Source organism: Cupressus sempervirens, chromosome 9 (assembly GCF_028749045.1).
Source record: "Cupressus sempervirens isolate cs-2001-9-10 chromosome 9, ASM2874904v1, whole genome shotgun sequence".
NCBI lineage: Eukaryota > Viridiplantae > Streptophyta > Pinopsida > Cupressales > Cupressaceae > Cupressus > Cupressus sempervirens.
In genome coordinates, this window is record NC_143126.1 from 70,732,057 (window position 1) to 70,759,632 (window position 27,576).

Genomic DNA, 27,576 nt, shown 5'->3' on the forward strand with positions numbered 1-27,576 from the left:
GCTGGTTGAGTTTCCAACTGTAGTTCAGTCTGAAAACTATTAGTTCAATTCTATTTTCTGTAACATCCCTCTATTGGTTCGAGGATATTCTTATCAGTCTCATTAATCAGTGTTCAACCTCATAGTATTAACCTGTTCTTTTCTTTATCATGCCTCCATATACTGTCTGTGACAACTGTATGCTGATTGTCTAATCAAAATGCTAATTTAAATGATTCAGTGCTGCCACAATGTTTCTTCTCATTCCAGATACTTCTTAGCATGTATATTAATCACCATTTTGTATTCCTTGGCTCTCTTACATCCTGATGATGGATCCTGTAGTATGATCCGAAACGTTGATGGTAAAAAACTGTTACACAATCGATCCCAGAAACAAAAATTCATCATATATGCTCCTATCTTATTGGTTATTCATAGTCTTTTTACTTATCTTAATTTTGGCTGACGTGGGAGGTCCAGTTACGGGTTGTGTACTCAAATGCTTACTGGTCCTTTTTTCTCTTTCCCTCACAAACTGATTTGTATTTAGTTCTGAGTTCTTTGCAACTTGCTGATGATATGATGTGTTGGATGAGAGATAGGTATATCTGTGATTATTGATAGAACTTAACTTTTTATGCTGATTTGTATTTTGTTTTTGCTTTCTTCTGCTGGGTATATTCTAAGTCACACTGATGGTCAGTATGAATTATTCCATTTATTGCCAATCTTCCATGAAGTATTTTAAGCCTCCTTCCGAGTTCCCTTTAGCACTTATTCATTATTTATTGGTAAAGTTTCCATCTTTTAAAATTTTTTTTTTAAGATTGTAAGATTACATATCACAGGCATGAAATCATTCTACCATGTTTTTTGATTGCTTTATTACATTTGCAGTCCAGCTCTGATACCATGTTGGATTTCTAGAATTGCTGCAAATGTACTAAGCTGTAACAATCACTTTTTCTCAGGTCTTAACTAACAACTAACATATCAAAGAATACTATTATTACTTCATTTTCATAGGAAGATGGTTATATCAGTTACATTCATGTGAATGAGATTAACGGTTAAAATCAGTTAAACGAAATTTCATAACTAAGAATTGAAAACACCATCAATGAATTTACTATGGAAATTAAAATCTACATACCATGGAATTCAAAACCGAAATCAATTTAGGGATGCTTTTGCAACCACCTAGGTTAGTCCACAAATACCATTTAGGATTAGATGATGATTATCATCAAATACCATAATATCAAAATCAAAAGATGATTACCATCAAATACCACTATATCAATATCAAATGACAATTACCATCAAGTACCACTATATCAATTAGGACATCACATACCATTGTATTACTTAGAGCATCAACTACCATTAGATCATTTAGGGCATCAGATACCATTGTATCACTTGGGGTGTCGAATACCACTGTATCATTTAGGATATCAGATACCATTGTATCGTTTAGGATATCAGATACCACTGTATCATTTAGGGCATCAGATATCACTGTATCGTTTAGGACATCAAATACCACTTTATCATTTAGGGCATTAGATACCTCTGTTTCATTCCCTTTCTTCCTATTGCTAACTGTGGCAATAACATAAAATTAGAAGTTATGCTCATAATCATTATTCTTATAAATGAAAGACTGAAATAACAATCCAATAGATATATTTCATAATTTAGTTGGAAGGTCAACCGATCTAAATGGTTACCAATTACATTGACAAGAAATGTTGCTTTCATCAAAAGAAATAACCAAATTCAATGATATAAATTAATCTATCATATTTTCCACTTGTATAAATATCATAAAAGTAAAAATACTTGTTACCAATAAATGTTTGAATGCTCAACTTATCATTATTTGACGCACGTCTTGACATTTCGTGGAGAGGGGAAACATTGTCAGGGGCTTAACCACCCAACCACGGATCTTAAACTTATCCCCACACTTCCTTTTAACTAGAAAGACCCTCCCTACCTGGAATAGACATGGAACACTTTGTCAACCACTGAGCATCCTAGTATCTAATCACACCACTTGACTTGACAATTAGAGAAAACAATAAATATGATCATCCATGAGCTATTAAATGATTCCTTTTAAATATGATAAACATTGGTATGCCACATTTGATGTTGTTTCATGTTATTGCAGATTTCTTTCTCTCACCTCTTCACTTCTTTCCTTGGCTATACAGCCGGGTGAGTCCCAGGTGTTTAAATCTCAAAGCAACCTGCTCTTTCTGTTGATCCTCAACTGATAAAAGAATATTATATGTTTCCAGCTTATCACATTTCTGTGATCTGAGAAAAGTAGCTATTAGCATTGTAGAATAATATCATTTAATTCTAACTTCCAACGAATAAATAAATATGAAATCATGTCATGGATACTTGGCTTTTATTTATCTTAACCAATGATATTATAAACAAGGATGATTTGCTTCATAATTTGGATTTGCATCTAACTGCTATAAAAATCAGATTGCAGTAATAACTGTTATAGAACATATTGCAATACTTGGGATTTGGACATCCACATAACTTGGTAGAAACTTGGAATAAGATGGAGTCTTGCTGGGTACTAATAATCAGCTTCTCCACGGAATAAATCTTTAGTCGCAATTTTCAATGTAAATCACAATCACGTCTTCGGTGAAAATCAATAAAAAAGGCATTTGTTGCAAGGAAAATGCATCAGAAATCGGGCGGTATATAGCATGAATAACGTGTAAAAGAATGTAGAAGTATTCGGTTCATAGGTGAAGAAGGAATCCGGTGCTTGAGAATGGAAGTCGGGTGCTAGAAAATATGGATGTCTTCCGCTTCTCTTGACTTCTTAATAAAAAGAGATAATATATCTCTTTGGCTTCCAAGAAGCTATAACATAAAAAAAGTGTCTTGGCTCTTGGACGTCCAAATAAATATGCCAAGTGTTTCAATCGGTTTCAAGTAAGAAAATGAATAAAAAGATGGAAAAAGATTTGAAGGTTATAAATTGAAAGTAATTATGGTTTATATCTATTTACATGCATGTAGATATACTTATGAGGTGGCATCATTTTATTATAAAGAAAATAATATTATGGCGTCACTTTATTCTTATATCTGTGTATGTACATAGGTATATATTAAGATGATGTGGAGAAAAGATCAATAAAAAATCTTTGAGGTTCGCATTATATTTTAATAAAGTTAATTTACATTTTAAATTGTTTATTTAATACCTCATGCAGTTCCATCATTTGTATTATGATGTTCAAGTCGTTAGGTCCTGAACCATGGTGATTCACGATTCATACCCATTTGCCCAGTGATGGTGATGCTCCTGTGCTTAATTATTTTCTGACAATAGTTCCACCCCTTCGATGTGCTTCATACAGGGAAATTCTCCGTAGTTAAATCATGTTACCATAACAAGTTATTTAATCATAAATAATCATAACGGCTAACTACCTTTTCAATTCCATGAATTCGTGATAAATAATCAACTAGCATGTTATCTTCACATGAAATTAGAAAGACTAACCATCTTACTATTTCGCAGGATGATAACAAATTTAACTGTCAACTGACTTTATGTGAACCTCAACTACTGTTTACCGTATAGGGTAAAAGGATACTTATTGCATGTAGTACAGTAAGATATAACACATAACATATACTTTATACATAACAGATACTTATCATAAGAAGATTTTAAATTAGGTCAAAAATTGGGATGTAACACAAGCACTTCCATTTAATTTTGGTATGTGTTTTCCAATTGCAGCCTCCCCTTATATTTATAAGAGAATGAGAGAATCGACATGTCCCTTCATGGGACCTGTTTGTTCATTATCATAATTAAACTCTTATAGACATACATACATACATACATACATACATACATGTATCTTTATGTAATTTATCCGAGAAAAGCTACAAAAGATCAACAATCTCAATAGGAAGGATGCAAACACAATCTCAACCTTTTATTTAGATGTGCTACTAATGACTGTAGCAAGCTTACTCTATGAATTTGTCATAGAAAATAACAAGTAATTCATTTTTCCTCATCTTTTTATATCAATTCTGTTAGAGTGGAGTTGTCGTTGCACCAAAAGACCGATCTGTCAATGCCTGATACAACCACTCATCTTATAGTACACAGGAGGCGGTTAAGCCCTTGTCAGGAATCCTGAGGGGAGTTTTGAACAAATTTCTAACAATCTCCCCTTCAACGTTACACGAGGGTTTGAGGATTCAAACTTGTGGCCAAGCTTTGATACCACTTGTTAGAGTGGGGTTGCCGTTGCACCAAAAGACCGATTTGTCAATACTCGATACAACCACTCAACTTATAGTACATAGGAGGCGGTTAAGCCTTTGTCACGAATCCCCAGGGGAGTGCTTAACAAATTTCTAACAAATTCAGTCTAGTTGATTCACCACAGTGTTAAGAGCATTCAAATGCTATGCTATGTGAAAAAATTTGGCCGAAAGCCACCAAAGGATGCAAATGATGAAGCAAAGCAAAATGTAAATCGGATATGAGCCAAATAAACTGTATTCAACACGAGAAAGCAAAACATACAATGAATGAAAATACCCATAGAGAGCAATGGGTGATCATATATAGGATATAGCACCCAAGAGAGTAAAAAACACTACCAATGTAGGATAATGGGAAAGTGTCCCTAAGTATACTTAACTAAGTTTGAAGAGAGTTATAATGAACTAGATAGCTAATAAAGAACTAAATCTCCTCTAAGTGCAACATAGGGAGAAATGTAGACAAATATGCATTGATAGGTCCCAACAACTAGGCTTGATGAGGTAGCCTTCTATAAAACATCCCCTCAAACAAAAGGACAAAACCAAGCGGGAGAAATCTACCTCCAAGAGAGGAAATGAGCTCTCAAGGCCTTGTTTATAGTGAGAGATAGAGAGTGGTTGTGGAATTTTACCAGTAGGTGTGGGTAGCAACTTTTTCAAAAGGTGTGTGGTAGATGTGGAAATTATACAACCACTTACGCAAGACTTCAGAGGTGTGAATACTCAATGCAAGACAAGATTTCAGGGAAGGCAAACGATTATAATGAAAATTGGACAAATGAAATGAACTCATAGATGCATATCTTACGTTGAACAGCGATGGAGGCTTGTCAATGAAAGGCTACAACTTCTTTCTACTAATATCCAAAATGAGAACACGAGTCATGAAGCCAGCCTGGTTTCTGATATCTCATAAGAGATAGAGCGTACTCCCTATGGTCCTTTCAGGAAGCCTTAGGTGTTCCTGAGTAGGATGCTTCTATGCAGAAGTTTAATTTCTTGGAGAGGAACTGTACTTGGGGTTTAGTCCCTCTTCTTAAGGGAAGGAATCTTGTTCTGTGCAAGTGGATCTACCAGACAAAACTTTCTGCAGATAGGTTGGCTGATAATCATAAGGCTTGCCTGCTTGCCAAAGGATTCTCCCATGTTTTTAGGATTGACTACTCTGAGACTTTTGCTTCAGTTGCCAAGATGAATTCCATCTGACTCATTTTTGTTCAGTGTGAATATGCGAGCAGTTCAAATTAGCTGTTATATCTATTTTGTAATTCAGTTCAGTAATAAAATGAAAATCTTTTGTTTAGCTAATGAGCTCTAATAAAGTGTGGATAAGAAGTAATGATTTTGACTTATCTTTCAAGTTTTCTACTGTGTGAGATCAAAGTACCATTCTTGGATGAGCTATGGAGGTCTGCTCGTAATCTTTTAAAGAAGTGTGAAACAGATTTCAATGTTTAAATTATTGCATACTTGTGTTAGTTTCTGCAGTTTAAATTCTCAGTGATGTGAAATTAATTCAATATTTTCAAGGAATAGAAACTTAGTCATCATAATTGGAATCCAAGAGAGTTTTGTTTTCATAATAGCGTTTATTAATCTTTGTACTGTTTTTTCCTCTCCCATGGCATGTTTTTATAATCATACCTATTATCACTGCAGCTAACATTTGGTTTTTGCAATGTTAAATTTTACTTAGTTTCACTTATCAAATTAAAAGAAAAATAAGTGTAGCTGCATCACAGTGTCTCATTTTCTGAACTTCTTTGTATAAAATATCAACTATGATTAAGCTTTAAAATTTTACACATGAAGGTGATAAAGGAAGTGGAATGATCACACGACCAGATGTAGCAAGTGTAGTAGTAGCATGTGTTGATGGTGCATGCACACCTAATTCCACTTTTGAAATTTGGAATAGCAAAGGAGAAGGAACAGCCGATCTGTCAAGTCTCTCTAATTTGTTGCCTGATAAAATGTAGTAAAGTTTCTCAGGTGGTAGAACTTGGGGAAATTTACCATTTGTTTCTATTATTATCTCCAATTTATGTCAATGCTTTTAATATTTATGAGATTGCCTATTTTATGCATGTACTCGTAATATATTGTATAAAAGTTGTATTTGTTATCAAAAAATATTTGTCAAATAGATAAATAGATGTTATGACAGTATTGATTTGTCATTGACTTACACCAAGTATCAAAGCTTCTAAAATGGCAATAAATTATTGAAATAAATATATTTGGGAAATTAATAGTTCTATAAAAAACTCTTCCTAGAAAAACATATATTTTTTGTTGATTGATTGTTCGATCAAATTGACATGATCTCGAGGACATACATACCGACTTTAAATGCATCTATACAAGGGATCAAACCTTGATAGTTTGCTATAGATGTTGAAATGAGGTGTGTATATTCTTGAGCACATTTATGATTTCCTGGATTATGAATCCAATACTTTTATGTTAGGAGATTTTACTTTGCATTCTTTCATTGTAACCTTCTTAGTTGCGTCTATCTTCAACTTTCATAACTATTTGAAATGTTGGAAAAAAAGAATGGAACTCATCGACTAATGGTACTATATTCGCATGGATACTTATGTGGGTATGTAATGAACTGCCCAAGTGCCAGTTATTATCAGTACACACTTTACATACATACAATTGTACACAAAAATATGTTATATATGAAAAGTCTTAACATAATAAATGCATTATAGAAGGTTTCATTCACAGTTTCAAATGAAGCATGCGTTGCAATACGTGTTAATGGTGCATGCATGCCTGATTCCACTTTTGTTATTTTTAGTAGTAATGAACACCCTATCTGTTAAGTCACTTAAATCTGGCGCCAGATAAAATGTACAGAAATCTCCCCTTTAGAAATTAGGAAAATTGGTTGATTCGTATTTTTATTTTGGCTCTCTTTTCTCAACCTGGTCTACGTAGCCACTCGCAGCAGAGCTTTATTAAGATATCCTTCGGGTAAAGTTTCAAGAACTTTATCAAGCTATTATTTATAGTTTCATATGAAAAAGCAATCAACTAATCATAAAAAGTTGCATATTTTATACAAATGCTTGGAAGATATTGTGTATTTGGGATTCCGTTTACTTAACAAATGATTCATATGGAGAAACAATCGATTCATCACAAAAGTTTCATGCTTCTAAATGCGTTACTGCTTGGTTTGATAGATAGAAAATTGAGTGAAAATGGACATCAATTGAGTTGTTTTGAAGGAAGACAACTAGGATGGGGAAACACATTTCAAAACCCAAATTTGATAAACGACAATTTAGTTGGTGCCGGTGAATTATCTCATTGAAACAGGCCAGATAAGTGACGAGCTCACCTGGATTAACTATGAGGCTTTCAGGAACATTTGTAATGGTTAAGTAAGCATGAATAAAGATACAGGTAACCAGTACTAATTACTGAAATTCAGTGGACTTGTTAGACAAAGCTAAAATGCAAGATCAGCACTCTTGACGTCGCCAAAATTATAGAAAACGATCGATATCATGTAGTGCGCCTAAAACATTGTATCAACTTTCCCGGAAGAGTTTGTTAAAAATTTAGTACTAAGGTTCACTATTCTAATACATGGTGAAAAGCCAGGGGGAATAAGCTTGAATGAATGTTAGCTTCACTTGAATGGTCCCTCCAACGATAACAAAGTCAATCCTCTGGGAAAGTTGTTGGTTCATTTAAATGACGTGTTAAGTGACAATTGGTAATCATTAAGGTCCTTGGTGTGCCAATATGCATAGGTTGCATTCATTAGGTTGAGATTAACCAATAAATATTGGATAATGCAGAATTACCTTAGTTTGGCCCCTAATGAAAAAGGGGGCTGACTTACTATAAAAGCAAGATTCAATAATAGACTATAAGGCCATCGCAACACACGGGCTAGAGTTACAAATGCGCTTGTCAAAATAAAGCACAAAGGCTTTTGGCCAAACAACGTGGGCCTAGCTCACACAACAAGAGAAAAAGGGTGAGATTTCTCTCTATGTCGTCGGAAAATTGTCCAGGTAATACTATCTTTAAGTAACCCAATAGAGGAGATCTCGTTGGGGCAATTGTCAACCAGAGCGTTGCAGAAGCTAACCAGTGGTCATAAGTGAGGGGGTAGATGCATCCTCCAAGTTAGAGGACACAACCCCGACATGAATTTAAGTAGCAACAAGAGTAGGGTATGGAACAACTGTATTATTTGGCCATGATTTTAGTAGGCGCATTGTTGAGATTTTCCACAGGGGCTTCTTCTTCGTTATCAACATATGAATTCTTGGACTCCTCAAAGAGAAAGTCAACTGTACAAACTATCAAATGAGCATTACTTGCAACCTTCCACCAAGTAGGAGCACCTTTGTGACACATAAGAGCGCAATTAGTGGCCATGTGACTAGTAGAGAAGCAATGCCGACAATGGGAAGCCCTCATAATCCAACGGTTGAGTCCATGGCCTATCCCTAACTATGAGCACCACATCCCTAGGGAGTGACATAGGAACATCCATATCAACCAAAGCTTGGAATTTGTTATATCTTGCAATAATTGTTGGTTAAATAAATTTGACAAGAAACTAAAAAATATATCAATAATTTTTCATGAAAAATTATATAGTGTCCAAGGAATCATGTAGTGTGCACTTTACTAGGGAATTGCTCATTAGAGTCAATAGATATATAGTTGAGGTGTAAAGATGAAGCCCTAAGCACAATGGTTGTACTTTGTACAAGAAGAGGGCACACTTGCTACTTACATCAATTATAGGTGGTTATTGCCATGCCACGGGTCTGATGCTCAATATTTAATTAGCATAGATGATATAATTGTTGGTCCACTCTCAATGTAAGTGAAAGGAGTATAGTTGGTCTCCCACGAATGTGAATGTGTAACATCTACAAACCAACTCACTATTACTCATTAACATTCCTTTTACAATCATGGATCCCATTTTAACTCTTGCTCCTTGCCACAATATTGATTCCTTTGCATCTCACCCCTTGCTTTTTCTTACTTTGCATATCAGCTATATCCACGATGGATAGAATGCTAGTTCCAAAAATAAGTTGTAAAAGTTGCCAGGCAAATAGTTTACTAAAGAGATAATGGTTGGACTCAGAGGAAATAGAATGGTGATTTGAAGATAGATTATATATTTTAAATGAATTGATCAAATGTATAATGAAGATTGATATTTCTTATGCACATCACAAGAGATTATGATTTAACAAAAAAATACCTAATCAACTTGTAGAAATGTTTTATGTGTATTTATAGCTATATCCATGATGGATAGAATGCCAATTAAAAAAATAAATTGGACATTGTTGATAAAGTTGTGTGGCAAACAATTTACAAAAGAGATAATACCTAGTCAAGCAAATAAAGTGGTGATTTGAAGACAAATAGTATATTTTATATGAATTTCGATCAAATGTATCATGAAGGTTGATGTTTTTTATGCACATAACAAGACTTAATACAAGTTTACCTAGTTAACTTGTAGAAACATTTTATGAGTATTCATGTTCTTAAAGGAAGAATTTGGTTGGGTTTATGAAAGAAGAGTTGCGTGGTCAGAGAGGTAGAAGAATCAAATGAGGTTAAAAAAAATCAATTCTAAACTATATTTGAAAGGTAGATTTTGAAATTACAAACATTTGATTTTTGTTTTTCATAATAAAAAATATTATGAATTTTTTAGAAATTTTAGTCATTTAATTAATATATTGGAACAAGTAAGCTCTTGAACATGATCAATGATTGTTGGAATGAGCAAACTTTTGAACATGATCAATGATGCTAGTTAGAGATCCTCCAATACCATGTGTTGGTGGGGGATTGGACCACGTGACCTTGTGCCTTCTATAGAAAGCTCTCACTAATCGAGCCATGCCTCTAACTTAGCCAAATAATATCACTATTAAGAATTGTTTTTAAATTTATATCGATTGTGATGAGTTATATATTATGTTTATGATTTATGGCTTTGATAGGTCTAAAAAAAAATACACATAGATATATATTTTAAGTATGTTGATTATTAAGGGAATCCTTAAAATATGAGAAAACTATGATTTGTTTGAATATAGAACAAAAGATGAAATAAGAAGGGGACCTAAAGAAGCAACACTAGATCTAGGGGGGAGAAGGGGGGAAGGGAAAAACAAGGGGTGTGGAAAGTTATAAGGGACTAAGGGGAAGTGTAGAATCACTAAAGGGGACTAGATGAATAATAGTTAGAGATGTCTCAATAAGAGAAGGCCCACTACCAAAGAATCTTAAGGAATACCGATGGTTGGTTCCTCACCTGCCCATGGTTGAAGTTCTCAACCAATGATAACATTTTCAATCTTCTCACTATACTTGGAGTCATAAGTTCTCCATTGTGTGGCAAACCATTATTGAGCCTAAAATTGCGCATTTTGCCTGATGTATTCTTTTCTACGGCTTGCCTTTGGGCCCCTGGTTGTAGCATCTGGGTGTTCTTGACCCCTGCTGCCTTTTCTGTGGTCAACTAGAGAATTTTTTGCACATTTTTTGGTTTTGTCAATGTGCTCAGTGTTATTGGTGTTGGATCCATGATCTCTTTCGCCCCTTTTGCCTAGAACCTTTCTCTTGGCATATGGTTGTTTTGGGTGACAATACTTAGATTCCCTTCAAGTACTCCCATATATGGCATGCTTTCAGATTGGAGATCTTATTTACCATTTGGAAAGGTCGCAATGCAGTTATTTATGCTAATAACATACTTGACATTAATGTTGCTATGTATGCTAAAGCATGTATTTATAACAATGTCATGTTTCAAATTCATGTACAAATAGATAAAGTGGCTCTGGAGGTGGCTCACCTATAGGAGCTATTGGCACGTTGGGGAAATGCCCCCTTTGTGGTAGCTTGTGTTCTGTCAAATTTGGCCTTCGGTGACTGTACCCCTCCTTGTGGTCACTGTTAAGGATGTAGCAATTCTGCTTGCCGCTCACATGCCTCGCTCTCAGCAATACCACTCTCCCAGCGGTGGTGCTTTTGGTTGGCGCTGCTCTTCTGGAGGCTCTGGTGATCGGCACCGCTTCGCCTCGCCTCTTCGGAGCTCTGGCTCGGGGTGGTCCCCAATGGCTCCTCCTATTGCTCCTACTATTGGTTGGCGCTCTGCGCACTCAAACCCCAAGTGGGTGTTTCCTCGGTTGGACTTGGCCATTTCTCCTCCCAGGCTTGAGGGAGAAAAAGAAGAAGATAATGTTATTGCTGATGACGAATGGGCTCCCCCTGAGCTGTCTGCACACCCCACCCTCGGGTGGGGATGTGATGATAAGCATCCTCCTCCCTCGCCTAGCACTGCGTTGGCAGCCTGAGGCTTTTAATGTTTTCTGAAGTTTTTTTTTGATGAATAGTTGATATTCGGCGTTAGGCTGTATGAACTCGTAGGGTGCTCTTGTTTCCTCTAGCCCCTTTTTTTGTGAATATGTAACTTTATTGTATTTTGTTAATATAAGGGACTATTCATTATTAAAAAAAAACCATATAAAATAGTACCAACCAAATCTTGCATCTGTTTACAGTGAAGCACCGGTTCAATTCCTACGACTGAGAAAAAGTCTTCTAGGAAAGAACCAAGAATACCTTTTCCCTCATTGTATCTACCAGATTAATACAATTATTTTCATTTAAAAGTATATATCTTTCCACAAATTCTCAATATATTAACAATTTATTACTGAATGTTGGATACTATAACGGAAAAAAATTAAATTACAATAACATTTTAACATTAATAAATTTCTATGAAAAAAACCATCAAAAGTAGATCTTGAATGTAAAATAAATATTTGATCTACAGAGAGGCAAGAGCCTACAACACAATGGTAAATTGTGAGCCTCTTAATTGGGAGGTCTTGGGTTCAAATCTACTCGAGATTAACAAATAATTGAAATAATTAATCACAAAAAATAATAATAATTATCCTTGGCTTCGGCCTCTTACCAATAAAAAAAAAAAAAAGATCTATAGAGGTGAAATAAACATGAACATAGAAAAATAACTTTGGTTTTATTATAATAACTTAGAGATTAAGTTTGTTGAATCATTTTATTTTCATAATTCATTTATTAGTTTAATAAACTTCTCTTTGATAACCAACTAGATCAAAACCTCAACAAAAATATTATCAAAGTCAAACTTTTGCGTTAATTGTGATAACATATAAAATTACATTAGTCTAAAACAAATAAGCTATGTCACATTGAGTGCATGCCAAAAGAAGAGGGTTCTAAGTTGGATAATGCAATAAGTAATGTATTACTTGAGCCAAGAAGAACTATTCCTTGCTATAGGTTATTGGATCAACATTAAAATGTTCTAGGTCAAGGAATCTCTATAGAAGAAAAATGTAAAAGCCCAAATTGATTATAATAGTACTTAAAACATCATTAACACAAAATGAGAAACTAACATCGAAAGTCCATTTTAAGTTTTTGTGTGTGCTTAGTTCTATAGTTTGAAGTAATGATATTGATGGTGCCTATTGATATGTAACTTGGGTAAAAAAGGCTAGAGACACTATATTGGAGGGAAAAATAATATAGGATAATCCCACATACTATTTTGATAGATTCAAGTAAGCTTTGTAGGTCAACCTTCTATTGAAACATAATTAAACGACTATTAAATAAATGGTTCTAGAGAAAGGGGTTGGAGGCATAACATTAGAAGTAGAGATAGAGTTTGAAGACAGAAATTAAAGATGATGGGTAGTGTGGTGTACCAAACAAAGTGATCAGACAACATTCCCTTCAATACATGGCTAACATTAAGTCAAAAATAGGGAAATGTCTATAGTAGAGTGACTTGGGTTATATTATAGATATATCCATTACTCATTTATGTTTGGGGGCATATTTTAAGACACATTGAAATAATTAGACTAATGGGGGCGTCTTTAGGCAAATATAAGATACATTCAAATGATTAGACTAAGGGTCACATAAAGATGAAATATGAAGAACAAAAAGTCAAAAATAATTTAATTAATTGAATAGTGTAATGTCCCCATCTTTTTAGCATCTCAGTGGAGTTCTTACCCTTTACATTCTCCGAAGGCTAAGTGGAGAAATAAGGAGAAATTGATTAAATTAATTTCTTATAAAGTCATTCAATAAATTAAAATTAAAAGGTGACTTTATATTTAATTAATTTAATTTTCTAGAAGCATAATTAATTATTGTGTTGCAAGGGAGAAGCTTCTAGAGAGTGCATTTTTTAGAAATACAACTAATGATTGTACTGGAAAAGGGAAGCTTCTAGAGAATGCAATTAAATAATATTTTATTTCCTTTGAGAAGGGTGAAGGAAAAGAATAAATAGAAGTGAGAGCTTCATTGTTAATCATCCAATTATTGTGAATTGCATTTGATATAAACTTGAGAGAAGAAACTAAGGTTTTTGATTTCAGTCAGCCATTAGAGAACGTCAACTCTTTAGTGTTGCAACCATTTGAGGTGGTGAAATATCCACTAAATTTGGCATTCGGGAGAGCTTCATTGTGGAGTTCTATTTTGGCTTAAATTGGAGAATACATATTGGCTACTATAGTACGCATGCACGAAGTCACACTACATTATTTATGTTTGATTTATTTCCATTCTTGGGCATCACTATTATCAGGTTCGTCTTGCAACTATTAGTAGTTAGCATTGTAATTTATGGGCATATGATTTTGCTGTGATAATTCAAAATCAGATTTTGGCATGACTGTAGTCATTATTGTAAGCCCATGAGATAAGATAAGATAAAATTATTAATGTCCACGAAAAATCAAAACAGTTTATGGAATTGAGCATACAAACAGAAGAGCTAGCTAAGCAAAGGCACCAAACGGTGACCGAAAAGGAACAAAGCAACAAGAAGAAAGAAAGACAAGGTAAGGACTAAAGGTCCTTTATTGAGAATGAATTCAATAAAGGAGATACATGTTGCATACCATTTGTTTGACGAAATGTCCATTTAATAGCATATATGATCAACATAATGGTTGTATGTCAATTGTTTGTGATAATGTCAATTAGCTGTAGGTATGCATTCCATATCTAGTTTTCATGTATATGCATTCAAAATACCAAAAGAATTGCACTTGCATATTAGTTCATTGTAAGAGGCATTGTAATATCTTTTGCAAATTTCTTAGCATTAAAAGGCAACATACAACTGTTTGACAATATTCCTTGAGCTAAAATTTGTCAGTTTGAGCAAGGGATATTACATTGGTATAGCTAAATCATGCTATCCTGAAGGTTTAGCAATCACAAGCCACCTAGGGTTGACTCTCATAGATTTTTCACTATCAGGTCAGCTTTGTTTGAGAGGGAACAAGATTTTATTAGGCAACCAAACACCATGGGTGACAAGCAAGAGTGTAGTCCACCAAGAGACAATAGGAACGATGATCATGAAATAAGAGAATTTTTTAGAGCAATGGTTATAGGACAAAGCGAATGGCTCAGGCTTTGCAGGCACTCACCATCATGGTTGAGCACATGAACCTACATGACAAATGGAATTTGGAACAAGGGGATGACAGGAGTGCAATGGGATCACCTAGAACTCATAGAACTCTTTCTAGAACAACAAATAGATCCACACGTCCTACTTTTGTTAGAGAGGAACCAATACAGGAACCAACAGAGGAAGTTGAGGATGAGACATTTGAAGATATCCTTATGGCTGCAAATGATGAATGAGAATTATTGGCACCGTAGGTTCGGGAGAGGATGACCTTTGAACGCTTTGTAAATTAGAGGAGAGAACTTTACGAGTCAATCAGATAGGATGAGGCCTAGGGATCAAAATAGTGAGCTGAAGAGGGCTACAAGCAAGGTTACTATGCCTCCATTTGATGGGAGTGGTAAGATAACAGCTCAAGCTTGGATTCATAAGCTTGACACATTCTTGGCATTGAGGCCAATGACAGAGATTGAAGCTATCAAATACGCCACTTTGCATTTGGAGGGAGTAGCACATGATTGGTGGTACCATGGAGTGGTAACACTTGAGCATAATCAGGCGACAGAGTACTTAGATTTTGTGGATAGGTTGGTTGAAAGATTTGACAAGAAAGATCCAGAGGTTTACTTCCAAGAATTAGCACAAATGAAACAAACATACAACTTGGAGTATTTCATTGGTGAATTCCAACGGTTGGTAGTCATGGTGCCAAATATTTCAAAGTGTAAATTGATAGTTCTTTTCATTGAAGGCCTATCCGAACCACTTAGAGGTTGGATAAAGGCATTTGATCCCATTTCCTTACAGGAAGCTATAAAAAGGGCAAGAAGTATGGAACATGCAGTCCCAACAAATAAATTTCAGTCCATAGGAACATCTTCTAGTAAGGATAACAAATCATTTTATAAAAAAATAGAGAGGATTGATTTTAAAAATGATTCTAAAGATAAAACTCTAGCACCTTTTGACAGGGGAACATTAAATGAGTTGAGGAAGAAAAAATTGTGTTTCCATTGTAAGGGACCCTATGATGCAAACCATGACTGTCCTCTTAGACCAAAGGGCAAAGCTAATAGAATTATGTGGGCATACTATGAGGAAACAGAGTCAGATAATTCAAACCAACAGTCTGATATAGAGGAAATAGATGGTGAAAAAGAAGAAGACAAGGCTGAAAACTTGTCTAAAATGGAGTCCAAGGATGGTGAAGGAGATGTGCAAATTAGGGAAGCTCGTCTTACTAGTATTAAGCAGGAATGATCATTTCAAATGAGAGGAGTACTTGCTAGACAACGAGTTATAACTTTGGTTGGTACCAGTGCCACTCATAATTTCATTGATGCTGGGTTGGTGGAGAAGCATGACATCCAAATAGAGGAAAATTAGAGTGAGGGTAGTTGACAACTATGTCCTCAATTGTGATCGTAAGATCACTAAACTTCATTTGGAAGTTAATAATTATGCCTTTAAGGCAGATTTCTATGTTGTGCCTATGGGAGATATATATATAGTCCTTGGGACGAGTTGGTTGCACGATATTGGTAAGTTCACTCTAAATCTCAAGGAGATGGAGATGAGGTTTAAAGTGAATGGGAAGACATAGATTCTTAAGGCAATAAGGGACAGTGATTTCAGAATGGTCTCTTTCTAGAGGATGGCTAGATTGATTCGAGATGATCAGGTAGAGTGGGCAATAGAGTGGATGGTAATGCCATCACAGGGGGGACAACAGAAGACTAAACATCCTTCTGATATTCAGGAGGTTAGAGTTAAACACTCTAAGATGTTTAGTGACATTCCACCAGGTGGTCCACCATACAGGGGTATTGAGCACATCATTGAGTTAAGAGGAGGGGGCTATGCCTATCATGATTACACCTTATAGGCATCCAAAGAGGTTGAAGGATGAAATTGAAAAAAAAACATAAAGGAGTTACTTGCTATGGGCTACATTAGAGCAAGTCTTTTTTGGCTTCTTCAGTGGTGTTGGTGAAGAAGAAGGATGGGACATTGAGGATGTGCATTGATTACATGGTGCTTAATTGGAAGACAATTAAAAATAGGTACCCCATTCCCAGGATTGATGAGTTGATAGATGAGCTTCATGAAGCTTGCTTCTTCTCAAAAATAGATTTGAGATCAGGTTATCACTAGATCAGAGTTAGAGAGCAAGACATCGAGAAGGCAACTTTTAGATGTCATTGTGGCCATTTTGAATTCGTAGTTATGCCATTTGGGCTAACTAATGCACCTGCTACTTTTCAAGCAACAATGAATAGGGTTTTCCATCCTCAATTAAAGAAATTTGTACTTGTCTTCTTCAATGATATCTTGGTGTACAATAGATCTTGGGAGGAGCACTTGCTTCATCTTGACATAGTGTTGGATATATTGGGCAGAGAGTCCTTGTATGCAAAGGAGTCGAAATGTGATTTGGGTAATGACAAAGTTGTTGTATTTGGGTCATATCATCAGTGCAAAAGGCGTTTGCATGGATCCTAAAAAGATTCGTGCCATTGTGGAGTGGCCTTCATTGGTGAACCTTACACAGTTGAGGGGCTTTTTGGGATTATGTGGTTTCTAGAAGAGGTTTGTGGATGGATATTCTAGGCATGCAACACCCTTGACAAATTTGATGAGAAAGGGGACTTTCTTGTGGACTCCTAAGGTACAGGAGTGTTATGAGAAATTGAAGGAGTTGATGACTTCCTATCCAGTGTTAGCGTTACCAGATTTCAACAACCTTTTGAGCTACACTGTGATGCTTCCAAAGAGGGCATTGGTGTGGTGCTTATGTAGTAGAAACACCCTATTGCTTATGAGAGCACGAAATTAAGAGGGCCAGAGCAGAGCTTCAACATATATGATAAGGAGATGTTAGCCATTATGCATGCTTTGGCTAAATTCACACAGTATTTGTTAGGTATCAGATTTTGTATCAAAACTGACCATAATAGTCTAAAACGCTTTTTGGGGCAGCAAGATCTCAATGATAGGTATCAGAAGTGGGTGAGCAAGTTACAATCCTATGACTTTGATATTACATATTTTAAGAGGACACAAAATGTAGTTGCTGATGCTTTATCACGTAGGCTCCATTTGAGCTTATTGATAGATATATCAAAGGATTGGAGACACTTGATCCTTTCAGAGTATGCAAAGGATGTGTGGACAACCGAATTCATAGATGGAACTATTCAGGATAGTAGATACACCCTTGTGAATGAGCTCATCATTTACAAAGGGTGAATATTTTTGGTTCCGAACTTAATAGTGAGGAGGATGGTTCTAAAATCTTTTCATGATTCACATATGACAGGGCATCCTAGTTTCTACAAGACTTACTGGCAGATTAGAGAGCGCTTCACAGGGAAATGGCTCAAAGCAGAGGTACTTCAGTATGTTAGGGAGTGTCCCACCTGCTAGTAGAATAAGTAGGAACACTCCTATCCAGCCGGTTTACTTTAGCCACTTCCAATTCCTAATAGGAAGTGGGAGTGTTTATCTGTGGACTTCATCACAAGATTGTCTAGAGCCCAAGGTAGGGACTGGATATATGTGGTTGTGGATCGCCTTACAAAGTTTACACACTTCTTTCCAATCACTGCTACATACACTACTACATAGGTAGCAGAGTTGTTCTTCAAGGAGATATTTAGATTACATGGCTTACCTCGGAGCATTGTGAGTGAGAGACAATAGTTTTGAGTCACTTTTGGCAAGAGCTATTTAGGTTGTGTGCGATAGAGCTCACTTTGAGTATTAGCTACCACCCTCAGAGGGATGGTCAGACGGAGATAATGAATAAATGGGTGGAGGGATATCTTAGAAATTATATAGCAGGGCAATAGAAGGCATGGGTAAAGTGGATTAAAATCTGTGAGTATTGCTACAATACCACTTATCACATGTCTATTCAGATGTTACCCTTTATGGCCCTGTATGGGTATGAGGCACCCAATTTTATGGATATGCTTTTGAGTGACAGTAGAGTGTCTAGTGTAGGTGATTTGTTATAAGAGAGTCAAGACATTGTTAAGACTCAAGGATAATATAACCAAGGCACATAATCAACAGAAGCAATATGCAGACTCGAAGAGGACTGAGTAGACTTCTGAGGTTGGAGATATGGTGTATCTTATGTTACAACATTACCGTCAATCCACTCTCAAGAAGAGTGGTGTTGAGAAACTTAAGCCACGATACTGTGGTCCATTCAGGATTATTAGGAAAGTGGGAGAGGTGGCTTATGAGTTAGATTTGTTGGCAGAGAGTAAGGTGCACAACATTTTTCATGTGTCATGCCTCAAGAAGGTGCTAGGACATCATATTGTTCCTTCTACAGTGCTTCCATCATTGGATGTTGAGGGAAAATTGGTATTGGTGCCAGAGGCTATCATTGATTTTAGGGAAAGGAACTTGAGGTGGCGTACTATAAGGGAGTTTTTGGTGAAATGGAAGGATTTGCCAGTAAAGGATGCAACATAGGAGAATGAGGAGATTTTGCAGTATCCAGACTTGAAGTTGCTTGAGGACAAGCAATTTCAGGAAGGACAGACTATAATGTCCCCATCTTTTTAGCATCTCATTGGAGTTCTTAGCCTTTACATTCTCTGAAGGCTAAGTGGAGAAATAAGGAGAAATTGATTAAATTAATTGCTTATAAAGTCATTTAATAAATTAAAATGAAAATGTGACTTTATATTTAATTAATTTAATTTTCTAGAAGGACAATTAATTATTGTATTGCAAGGGAGAAGCTTCTAGAGAGTGCATTTTCTAGAAATATAACTAATTCTTATATTGGAAAGGGGGGAAGCTTCTAGAAAATGCAATTAAATAATATTTTATTTCCTTCTAGAGAAGGGTGAAGGAAAATAATAAATAGAGGTGAGAGCTTCATTGTTATCATCTGATTATTGTGAATTGCATTTGATATAAACTTGGGAGAACAAACTAAGGTTTCTGATTTCAGTCAACCATTGGAGAACGTTAATTCTTCAGTTTTGCAAGCATTTGAGTTGGTGAAATATTCACTGAATTTGGCATTCGGGAGAGCTTCATTCTGGAGTTCTATTTGTGCTTAAATTGGAGAATATATTTTGGTTGCTACAGTACGCATGCACGATGTCGCGTTACAATATTTATGATTGATTCATTTTCATTCTTGGGCATCACTATTATCAGGTTCCTCTTGCAACTATTAGTAGTTAGCATTGTAAGTTTTGGGCACATGATTTTGCTGTGATAATTCTGAATCAAATTTTGGCATGACTATAGTCATTATTGTAAGCCCATGAGAATGAATTCAATAAAGGAGATACATGTTGCATACCATTTGTTTGACGAAATGTCCATCTAATAGCATATATGATCAACATAATGGTTGTATGTCAATTGTGTCAAAATTTCAATTAGTTGTAGGTATGCATTCCATATCTAGTTTCCATGTATATGCATTGACAATACAAAAAGAACTGCACTTGCATATTAGTTCATTGTAAGAGGCATTGTAATATCATTTGAAAATTTCTTAGCATTAAAAGGCAGCATACAAGTGTTTGACAATATTCCTTGAGCTAAAATTAGTCAGTTTGGGCAAGGGATATTACAAATAGTGATTAGTTAATTATTTCTTACATGAGTTGTAAAATTGTTTAAATTATAAAAGATAATTAAAAATAAGAAAGCACATTGTACATATAGACTAGATAAAAAAGCGTTCATAACCATAAAGTGAATTCAAAAGATCAAAGCAATTTTGCATAATAAGTTTAAAAGTAAACAATTATTTTTTTGATAAACCACCTCATACATCTTAAATAAAGGGAGAAATTGTTTTTAATTAAGGAAAATAGGTTTTGAAGGGAGCCTGAAACCCTCTCACAAATCAAACAATATTTCAATGAAACCCAAACCAAACAAAACTACAGGTCACAAGAGAACCAGGTGATGAAGGTGGCATCGAAGATAACACAATATACCTCAACGACAAAAAATAGGTTTTAACTGGGCACCTAAAACCAAATGGCTTAAAAAGCAGACAATAATTCCCAAACCATGTACAACTACAAAATATAGGAGGCTAGAAAAGCCAGGAGAGCCAAACTGAATAGGGACTCAAGATTTCCCTTTCAGTCCCTTCTTTTGAGAACATAAGGCCATATCAAAAGTTCAATTGGTGTGCTTGACCTTTTACTTTTAATAGTTTTCCAAGCATCCTCCACCAACCCAGTTGCCTTTTGCCACATGAAGTCATCTACACCATAGCTAGCCCCCAAAACCCCAGCGACCTGGGGAGAGTCCTGTACCACATAAGAAGAAGGTACAACAACAACATCTAGAGGCAGAGCCACAAGAGGGGCAACAGTCGAGGCACCAGTGACATAATCCGAAGGGGGAACCACCATAGGGGCAACAATAGTACCATCAACCATAAAATCTTCCACCAAAGTGTCCCAAGTCAAGTCACTAACCCATATAGAGGAGATTTCTGAAAAGGGAGAAATTGTTATGCTAGTTGAAATAAATTAAATTGTATGATTCACTATAGTCGATAGATCCATGATATATTGAAAATTTTGTTGCATTTGTTAAACCAAACATAGTTAAAAAATAAGGACATTTCTAACATCTTGGAAATGCTTGCTTCAAAGTGTAGAATCTAGAAAACCAATAACATTCATTTATTGAGAATGGATACACAAAAAGTTGTAGTGTTTATTGGTGTCTAGTGGCATAACCTCCATATATTCTTCTATTTTCTAATAGTGTTGAAGTAGGGGCTTAAGGGTGATAGCCAATGATAAGTCTTGGCTTTAATAATGCAACGATAAATAAAGAGATAGTAAGAAATCATAAATGCCTATAAACAATAAAATAAATGCAAATTTTTTTTTAAAAAATTACATGGAGAAACCTTTTTGGTAAAAGTCATTCACTTCCAAAGAGATCCAACATTAGTATTAATCCTTCAAATGAGTTACACCAACACAACTATTGTCTTTGAATCATTGCAACACTTCACCTTTTTTTTTTTTCATTTTTGATCTTATCTGGTTTTTTAAAGATACCTTATCTTCTCCAATCTTTTAAATAACTTTTATTTTCTCATATTCATTCTATGTTGATAATGAGAAAACACCTTACAAGGTATTATATTTGAATTTAGCATCTTTCATGACATCGAAAAGATAATTTCAAAATATCAAATAATAATTAAATATAATTATAATAAAACTTGTATGTATGTATGTATGTGTACACACACACACACACACACACACACACACACACACACACACACACACACACACACACACACACACACACACACACACACACACACATTCTAAATAATAACAACAAATAGTAACATTAGAAGTATAAAATTTGCAAACAAACATCTGTCAAAAGCTATTGGATTAATGATTTCACATCTTTCAAGGATAGATGAGAATAGAGTAGAAAATAGTCCAATATGTTTGAAAAGAATGTCAAGCGAAATCATTGAGGATGAGAATGACCTTGCTCATAAGCTTTGAGAGATGAACCAAGCAAGTAGAATGAAGAAAGTGGGAACCATGAGAGGAACAAACATTGTTGTTGAAAACCCTAAAGCATCCCTTGGAGTTTAAGATCAAAATTTAGGAACATTTGATCTCAAAAAAGCTTAAGCCAAAAGACTTCTTGAAACCAACATGATCCCCTATTGACATCATCATTTGAGAGGATAAAGTATGATGTACATCCTTTTATACATTATCTAATATAAGGGTCTATAAGAGTTTTGGTTGGAGTTCCAAACTTATAGAGTGGGAAATGGTTATCCAACACCTAATATGCACTAAACATCTATCATAAAATATTTATAATGCATGCGGGATGTTAATGTCTTAGTAATTTTAGGCGTTGTATAGACATTTCCCCATTGCTGATACCGAGACTAGATACAAAGGAAAGCTACATCATGACATCAATGGCTCATGGGGATGGTTTTATTGAACCCAAAACTAAGTTTGGCTACAATGCTTCCAAGTTTAATAAAGCTATCTTAAAAATTTCAAGAGAGTCCATCAGATTTGAAAAATTAAAGAATTGTCTAGCAAGAAAGATGTAGAATGAGTTGACCCATAGTAAATGTACAATAGGAAAAGGGACACAATGTGATATTTGGACAAGTAATTACTTCCCCTTCCATTAATTGCACATTCGGAAGGAAGATGCCCCCAATAGGCTCAAGAAGAGGTTGACGCGCTAAATGGAGACAATAATTTCTTCACTATATATGAAATGGGGAAAGTGAATTGATTAGATAATATAATTAATGAAGATGATCAACTAGGAAAGTTATTGAAAAACTAATTTAAAAAAAAAAATACGGACAAATAATGAACAAAAATTTATGAAAATGAAACCAGAAGTCAGATTTAATATGTGATAGAAATTCAAGCTCAAATGGAAGGGACATGATTACAATGTCAATATAACCCTGAGACATGATGACAATGATGACATGTTCTTGATGTTTTCCTCTGAACTTTTGTAGATCATTTAACTATTATTGTTTTACTTAGATTTGATCTTGTAGCTCAATATTTAGTTCCCTAACAAAAAAATGGGAAAGAAGTTGAAAAAGGAGTTTTCGTTAATTAGACCCCTATTTAGTAATCAATCTTTAAATGAAATAAACTGAAGCATTTTTTCATGTAGCAGAGGCTAGATCTACGAAATGAAGCATATCATATCTTGTAGATGCAATTACTTCTTTAAATGTGATCAAATATGTTGATGCAACATCTTTGACTAAACATAAAAACTCAAAAAGAAATCTTGAAAGAATAAAGCTTATGGAATAGATGTTTTCACTCGTCCATAATGTTTAATTGAAGAGAGAGAGAAGACTTGAATGAACCTAAATGGATATGGATCTCCTTCCTTGATAGAAAACTCCTTTACTTGGTCTCCAAGGAAAAAACTAAGCTAGATCTATGGAAGAAAACATCATGATTTCTTGAGAAAAATGCATGCTTCAACTTGATGTCTCTTGATTATTTGATTTTCTTCCTTCCACTTGATAACTTGAAAGCTCGACTTTTGGAATAACTTGACAAAAAAATATTCTTGATGATATTGATTGCGGTTACTTAAATGGGGAGAGATTAGATGTTTATATACATCTCACACCCTTTTAGGGGAAAGGATTGAGCAGGTCAACCACATGATTGTAGGGTAAAAACACAAACCAGTGTCATCTTTTATAAAGAAATGGGATATCAGAATGTGACAGTTCAAAATTAATGACAAAAAAAATGGTATTTGTGTTTAAAATATGAAGATGATGTAAACTAATGAAATGTGTAGAATTGGATGAATTTTATGACTATAATTTTTATAATTTTTTTGAGTAAGAATTTATTCATTTTATTTTATTTTGAAGTCCCTTTTTTAACTTAAAAAATATAGGGTGTAGTTCCTGTCAAACAAGTATATGCAAATTATCTTTTTTTGTTTTTATTTGAAAATATCTTATAAATGACATGTATAGCTAGTGAAATTTTTATTTTATTTTATTTTTGATGTATATTTTCTTTGTTATAAGTAGTCAAGTTCGACCTTATTAGAATCCAATAGTTTTTTCCTCCTATCAAAACTTCTCTATCAAGTCTATACCTTATTGAAAACAAATTACATATTCGTGAAGAGGATTCTCTCCTCTTGAGATAAATATATTTTTTAAATTTTTTTGATAAGATTCAGTATTTTTTTTCTTTTTTTGAGGGAGCATCTTCTGAAATGTTGAAATATCGACTTATAATATTTTGAGATTATAACATATTATAACTAATCAAAACACTCAAAAAAGTATATGATGATGATATTGAATCTGAGATCTATAAAAGGGTATTTTTAGTTTTTGAAAAAAAAAGAATTTTGATAGAGAAATAAGATTTGACCAAAACAGGTTTTGGTATCATAAATAGTAACACAGATCTGTGCTTTTACCCTGTATCTCCTTTCTAAAGCTTTGGATGAGCTTTTAAGATGAATCAAGGTCCCATTCTCCTAGTACATGTCCCTAAGAGAATGAGTCAAGATTTGATATGGGTGCCAAGGATATAAGGTGAGTGCAAGATTTCCTATGACAACTCTTTCAGGGGTTAGATAAATTCACGAAGGCCCAAAATAAGTCTACAGGGCTTGGGTGAGGAAATGAATTATGGGATTGGATGAATAATAGAGGAACACATTTAGAGATAAGGTCCAAACTTGAGTTTAAGAAAGATTGAAAGGAATGAAGGACTCAAATTTGAGTTTAGGCATCCTTTAAGTTCCACACAAGGTCCTAGCATAGAAAATATAGTAATGTAGGCACACAACGATCCTCAAATTACATAACAATTAGGTTCTTAAAATTTAGGATGATATGATAAGGAAACTAACAAGAAATCAAAACTAGTTTTTACAAGACAACTAAAGATGAATCTTCTCGAGAGAGAGCGAGATGGTCACCAAATAAAAAGAGAAAAAGAAAGAAAGGAAATGTTATGCACATGATGTGCAACATCTTTTTCATAGAAAAGGACTAGATGATGACCAAAACCATCTATATGTAGTGGTGAGTTACAATTTTTAGTTAATAGATGGTCAAAATGACCTTGAAATATCCCATGTATGGTAAGAGCTTCTCCAAGAAGAAAAATTATTTTTGTTTTTTATTTTTCTATGCTTTGTCTATGTGGACTTTCCAAACTAGAAATGTTGTTTAAATGACTATTAGGAAAGTGGTACCAAATTGTAATTTAATGCATAATGTTCATGTCACCAACTTTATTGAAGCATGTGTTAAAGTAATAAGTTATTGCCTTATTAATTAAATCATTTTGATTTAATTCTTAAATCACTTATTATCTCTAGTTTACTTAAGCTAAACTTTAGGCATATAAAGAATTAATTATTATCATGCAACCTAAGTCTTACCCTGTTAGGGTTTTGATCTCCTTTTATAAGGATTGATCTCTTTATAATTTCATTCATTCACTTTTGATAATAGCAATCTCTCTTTCCGCTCATCGAGAATATCTCATATGTGGATCTAGGAATTCCAGCCTCCATAGATTTTTCTTCTCTCTTTCTATTACAAATGTTTGTATGTAGGTGATTCTTGGGAGCTGTGGGGTTGAGCTTTCATCAACTTCGACATGGTATCAGAGCTTCATATCTTCATGCCCATGTTATGTTTATGAGAAGTTTGTCTTGGCTTTTAGATCTGTGCTTTTTGTTTAAAGGGGTTCATTTTTTAGAGTTTGTTTTGTATTGAATCTGGTGGGTCACCATTTTTTGGTGCACTTTGAGCCCAAACGAACATCATTGTTGAGCTTAAAGAGCCCAAAAACCCCTATTTTCATATAAAATTTGTCCAATTTGGACATAGTTGGAATTTGAGGCTAAAAAGTATTGCTCCTAGATTGGACATGTTTTTCCAAGTGATTATTCTCTGATTTTCAGACACATTTCTTGAGGTGGTGATTTTCTGATTTTTGACGCATATCATAATTTTCTATTCAAAAATTGAGATTTTTGGTACATTTCTCGAGACATCAATTTTCATATATTTAGTACGCAAATCGAGATTTTTCTAAAATTGAGATTTTTGACAGATTTCCTGAGGCCGTAATTTTGTATTTTTGCATGAAAATTGAGATTTTTGGGCACACAAATCGAAACAATTTTAGCAGGGACCGACATGCTTCTCGAGACAATTTCTAGTACTGTTGGACACACTTTTTGAGACATTTTTTGGCAAGGATCCTGAGGCAATGAATTTATATTTTTTTTCTTTTTTAACACTTTTTTGACCTACATGTGGTTTTTTGGCCATAACTTGCTCATCCGAACTCTGTTTTTTGATTCGAAAGTAGTGTCATAAAGCTGATTCCAAACCTGTCGTGATGGTGCAATTTATGGCCAAAAAACCACATGCAGGTGATTGTTGGGAGCTGTGGAGTTGAGCTTTAATCAACTTCAACATGGTATCAGAGTTCCAGATCTTCATCCCCCTATTCTGTTTATGGGAAGTTTGTCTTGGCTTTCAAATATGTGCTTTTTGTTTAGAGGGTTGCATTTTTCACAGTGTTTTTGTATTGAATTTGGTGGGTCACCATTTTTCAATGCGCTTTGAGCCCAAACAGACATCACCGTTGAGCTCAGAACGCCCAAAAACCCCTATTTTCATATTAAATTTGTCTAATTTGGACACAGTGGGAATTTGAGGCTAAAAAATATTGCTCCTAGATTGGGCATGTTTTTTGAGGCAATGATTCTTTGATTTTTGGGCACATTTCCTAAGGTTATGATTTTCTAATTTTTTGACATGGAAATCAAGATTTTTGGTTCAAAAATCAATTTTTTGGCACGTTTCTCGAGACCCCCACAACTCCCAAGAATCACTTGCATGTGGTTTTTTAGCCATAACTTGCTCATCCAGACTCCATTTTTCGATTCGAAAGAAGCACTAGAGCTGGTTTCGAACGCATCATGATGGTTAAGCTTATTTACATTTTTTATGTTATTTGGTGGCCTTTTTTGTTTGTCAAAGTCAGAAGTTCTTTTTTGCACTTTGAGAGACATATTTTGAGATATTCTATTTTCCAAATTCTGGTCTAGGCACATCCCATTCACTTTTTTTTTTTTTGGTGTGCATTCTGTTGGATATCTTGGTTGTTTCAAGT

The 27,576-nt window shown here is 34.7% G+C and overlaps 1 protein-coding gene across 1 annotated transcript in view; it reads left to right on the plus strand.

Moving 5' to 3' along the window:
• The window catches only part of LOC149537664 (uncharacterized protein At5g02240-like), a 113,734-nt gene extending 107,223 nt beyond the window's left edge, over positions 1 to 6,511 (plus strand). Inside the window, exon 6 of the mRNA XM_089799004.1 lies at positions 6,136 to 6,511. Coding sequence (XP_089655130.1) covers positions 6,136 to 6,302 — 167 coding nt within the window. The 3' untranslated portion in view covers positions 6,303 to 6,511. The remainder of the gene's footprint in view (positions 1 to 6,135) is intronic.
• Positions 6,512 to 27,576: the final 21,065 nt, after the last annotated feature.